Raw genomic sequence first — 5,016 nt, 5'->3', positions numbered from 1 at the left:
TAAATTCAAACACACTGTTACAGTACCAGACAATGTGACTAATTCCGTTCCTGTACGAGATGACTAGACACTCACGGGTCGCTTATGTAGTGTAGGCCCTCTCTGTTGGATTTAAGTCCTTAATGTAAGCGCACCCTGTTTTGGTTTTCAACTTACACCAAACAAGTAATGGAGTTTTTTAAAACCACAGGCGGATTGAGGACCACCTTGGCTATATCATCCAGAGTCTGACTAGAGACTACATACTGATTCGAATTGTGGCGTTATCGTCTATCTCAACGGCCCATTACTTGTCCAATACTCTACGTCAAAAAGTGTACAGGTGCCCATATAAAGAAAACTGTGTTGCGGATATATGGGAGAATTATTCGTTTTATAGATGAAATGTGTTTGGAGCATGCAATCCATCCATAAACTGTCACTAAGGTTTCAGTTCATTGAAGAATCACCTCAGAGTGGCCGACACAAGTCTAGCTATATAGTGAACTACATTTCTTCTTCTTTGTATGTGCTCTGTGGTGGTCTTTTATACCATTAGATTCTCAATTCTGTTGAGAGCTTCATGGATTACTTTGTAAGAGACTCTATTTTTCTTCTCGTATTAGGCGTTGTTTTAGATTTCTCCGTTGGTGCTATGCCCGTGTCCTTTTCTGAGGAATTTGAGGTTACATCAAGGGAGGACCATGTGAGAATAATGGCTGATAACTACTCCGTTCAGCTCACACTAGATAGAAATGGAGGTATATGTTTTCTGAATTAGATTGTCAATCGGTGTTATGGACAATAAATTATTTTAATTGTAATTTTATTTGCTTAAGAAGTATGATACAGTTTAAGTTGAAACTAGCATGTATACACAGATGCCAGGTTTGCTTCTAAGCATGAGTATATGTTTGGGCTTGTAAGTGCGAAGATTAAGCTCGTTGCAGGCGATTCAGCGGGGACAGTGACTACGTTTTACGTATGACATTCGAAACTTTGGCATTCGTTTTCAATGTTTTGGGGCCATGGCTGTCCTAGTTTTTTATTTCATGACTAAAGTGTATAACGTTTTGGTCAAGGCGTTTTTCAACAAATTTTTTTAAAAGATTTTGTTATGTGCAAGAATTAAGCATTTCAAGGAATAGTTTGTAAATAACCATGTAAATTTATTTATTATCTTTGTCATCATTATTTTATTTTTGCTGTTATTACTTTTTTTTGGGGGGATGTTATTTATAATGGTGATGGATAATATCTTTGATTTCTTTTTCTGTTATTTTATTCTGATGATTGGAAGTCATAAAAGAAAAGTTTTTATAGGTGAATGCTTGAGATTAAAAAATTCAAATAGGTTATGTCAAGTGTAAGTGTCATATTCTACAATTGTTGCATATAGGCAAGAAATTGAATAGTATGCCATAATATAGTGAATGACAATGTTCATAGGAAGTCAAATCTCCACCAAGGATGGTGGCTGGTTAAAAAGCGTAGTTAGTAGTTCCATTGGTAGAGCACTCAAGATTCTAGGTTGGAGCCTTAGTTATACCATGAAAACTCAAAATGGTATTAGATTCAGGTCAAGCTATGAGCCCCAAACACATAATGTGACTTAAGGAGGGGTATTGTTAATAATTTGGACCTCAGACCGAAGATAGGTTGGTCCAATAGAAACCATTAGCTTAGTTGTTCAATTGGTAGAATACTCCAAGATTTGAGTCCTATGTTTGTGTCCTAACTGATCTATTAAAAAAACTCAACAGACCATTTATATATTTTGAATTATATTTGTGATGAAAAATAAATTTAATAAAAAAATGTACAGAATTTTCCACTTAGAATGGGTTGATATAATGGTTACGTTAGTTTCTAGAAAGGAAACATTGTTGTAATCCGTTAAATTAAACAGTCATCCATATAGTTTAATTGTTTTTATTAAAAATATTGAACTTAGACATCACCTCGATGCAATCGTATAAAATAGTTATGGGTTTATTTAAGATTGTCATTTAATGATTTGTACTGGACTTATTCTGCATGTAGTTGAGCTCAGACAGAGACATAGTACGAGATGAAGTAGATTTCGAGTTTCTAGGAAACAGATCAGGCCAGCCTTACACTGTCCAGACCAACGTGTATGCCCATGGAAAGGGTGACAGAGAGCAAAGGGTCAATCTCTGGTTCGACCCTTCTCTGGATTTCCACACATATTCAATCTTCTGGAATCACAATCGTATCATGTAAACCACTGATTTCCTTAGCAACGGCTTAAATTATACGTTAGGTTTTGATTTCTAGATTTAAACACTTATAATTGACTGATATTCACTGGTTTTAATATGTTGCTTAGTGTGTCGTTTAAGGCTGGTCATTTGCTTTTACATTCATTCTGCACTTCCTATCTACTCTTGATCTTCGAGTGTTTTGAGGAATTTCTTTTATAATGCTTGCAGATTCTCTGTGGATAAGATGCCCATACGAGTGTTCAAGAACAACAGGGTAAAATTGGGTGTTCCATTTCCTAACAACCAAGGCATGCGAATATATTCTACTCTGTGGAATGGCGACCAATGGGCAACAAGAGGAGGCTTGGAGAAGATAGATTGGAGCAAAGCGCCTTTCCATGCATACTATAAGGATTTCACCATCGAATCCTGCAGAGTCCCAATCAATGCAAGCTGTCCATCGAATCCTAGCAATTGGTGGGAAGGGACGATCTACAGGCAACTAAGTCCCTTTCAAGAGAAGTTGTACAGGTGGGTACGAGTGAATTACATGATTTATGACTATTGTACCGACAGGTTCCGGTTTCCAGTCCCCCCTCCGGAGTGCACTGCTGGCGTTTGAAATGCTAATACAAAGCTACTCTGCACCCATTGCACTGACCAAGAAATGGGCATATAGCGAAAAAGGTTCAACTGATTACAGATGTATAGAAAGCAATGGGATACTGACTAAATTATATACGATGTAAAAGGTAGTGTGGCAGAAAAGATATCGAAGAATCTCCTTAGAATGTATAAGCTTTGACCAAAATAATTTATATACGGATATTAGCACTCTTGGGTTTTACTGAAATAATTTGATGTGGATAATGTGGCAAGGCAAGGGACACTCTGCAGACGACTTTTACGAAAGATTCTTATTTCTGAGAGTATTGACAACGATAGTTAATAAAAGGGGTTTAGTTTACAATTATATTTATTTGTTTATAGGGACTAACAAAATATAGGTAATGAAACAAAAATTGAATCCACAGATCAAACATAATAATAATAGATACATGTTATTAGAATTCAATTAAAATTATGAGTATTAAAGTTTAATGATTAGACAAAATATAAGGAAATTATTTTGTTAACATCAAGATTATAAAGTCGAGTACAACAAATACATAAAGTACATAACTAAGAAATCTTGACAAGTACTCTTGACATGGATTAAAGTTTACAAGAGATCACCATAGGCCAGAACATCATAGCAGTGATTTATCACAAGACCATGAAGCTTATTCTTTCTCAAAATCCTGTGAATGAAGAATAGTCGACTATGCATGGCGATGCCTAGCAATCAAAACTTGATAGGAGAGTTGGAATTCGGTGCAATATGATATATCTAACATTCTCCTTGCATAATAAAATATTAATGTATCAATATCATGATAAGAAGAGACAAAGTAATACATAATCAAATAGTAAATATTTGTACTAATTATTAGCAAGCTTTGGCCATAGCTATTTATTGGGCCAACTATTGAGAGGTAAATTTGAAGTTGAAACCTACGCATCTTTGTTGCTCCATATTGGACATTTGTCTAGCATTGACTAAAGTACTGATGCAACAAAGGTGGAGTATCAATCCCAATCAACCCTTGTAGTGATTCCTCTTTGTTGTCAAGGGAGACCTTTCTACCAACTCACCAACTCAAATCTTGGGTATTAGGTTATGTGTTGAGGATTAATCATTGTCTTAGACCTCTATCACCACTCAAGAAGTCATAGCATTCCAATCTTGCTCAAAGCTTGCTCTTTACTCAAAAGGTCCAGCCACGGTGGGTATTCACTTGGTCCTTTCAAAGGCACCATATGCAAATGAGTCCCCGAATTATTCCACAACATTTTCAAAGGTACTTATAATGTGTTTATGATGTCTTAAATGTGTTTGAGCCAGCCAAAGGTCTGGGAACATTTTCCAAAGCTTAAACCCTATATCACTCCTAGAACCTAGTAGCCCTCCATTTTAGGACTGGTAAAAATTTATCCTTTCTTAGGTCATTTCTTCACAAATTGAAAGAAATTTCAGATACCCTTTTGGGGGTTCTAAATAATATCTTAAAATGAGAATGCGGTCCTAGTGCAGGAGCACCTAGGTCTCATTTTCATCTCAGGTTTGATAGCAATTTTGGTTTTTATTAGTTTTAAGTTGGAAAGTTGTCTAAGATGTTTTTGAAGTTGTTCTAGGTTGTTTGGATGAGTTTTGAACTCATTGTGTGGTTTTGGTTTCTTGTTTTCATCTTTTTGCTCAAAGTCGCTAGTTTGGAGTTGCCTGGCAAAATGATGGAAAAGTGAGTTTTTAATGTGGTTTTTGTTTTGAAAGTTCTTAGACATGTCTTATGCTTGGCTTGTAGGTGTGAATAGTGCTCTTAGTTGATTGTAGGTCTTTGAGATCAACCTTGCATTGTCTAGGCACCAAAAGTTGTCATTTAGGCATCAAAATGTCAAATTTAAGTGCTCTTGGACATGTACCAGTCTGTACAGGATGCTAACCAACTGGGAGAGGTATTTAATCTCCTGTTTGAACTATTGTAAGGGTTGTTCATTCGAAATTATTAGGCATTTTGAGAATTTGCACTAAAAGTTCCTTGTTTTTCACTATGTTTTGACCCCAAGTGAGCAATAGTCCGTACGCCTACTGTACTTGTCCATACTATTTTGGAATTTTCATGTAATCTCATTTCTCCTAAATCTTTTCCCTTTGGTGTCATTTAATTTCATCAAGTTTTTAATTTTGTGCAAAAATATTTGGTTTTGACAGTTT

The 5,016-nt window shown here is 35.8% G+C and overlaps 1 protein-coding gene across 1 annotated transcript; it reads left to right on the top strand.

Annotated features, from left to right (window-relative positions):
* The first annotated feature begins 268 nt into the window (after window positions 1-268).
* LOC131027308 (probable xyloglucan endotransglucosylase/hydrolase protein 6) lies at window positions 269-3,023 on the top strand. The gene is made up of 4 exons (XM_057957323.1): window positions 269-740; window positions 861-961; window positions 2,023-2,219; window positions 2,433-3,023. The coding sequence occupies exons 1-4, from the start codon at window positions 563-565 to the stop codon at window positions 2,824-2,826; spliced, it is 870 nt and encodes a 289-aa protein (XP_057813306.1). The 5' UTR covers window positions 269-562; the 3' UTR covers window positions 2,827-3,023.
* The last annotated feature ends 1,993 nt before the right edge of the window (window positions 3,024-5,016 follow it).

The sequence above is a fragment of the Cryptomeria japonica genome, chromosome 4, assembly GCF_030272615.1.
Source record: "Cryptomeria japonica chromosome 4, Sugi_1.0, whole genome shotgun sequence".
NCBI lineage: Eukaryota > Viridiplantae > Streptophyta > Pinopsida > Cupressales > Cupressaceae > Cryptomeria > Cryptomeria japonica.
The sequence above is the reverse complement of the archived record's forward strand: the minus strand, read 5'-3'. Positions and strand labels throughout refer to the sequence as shown.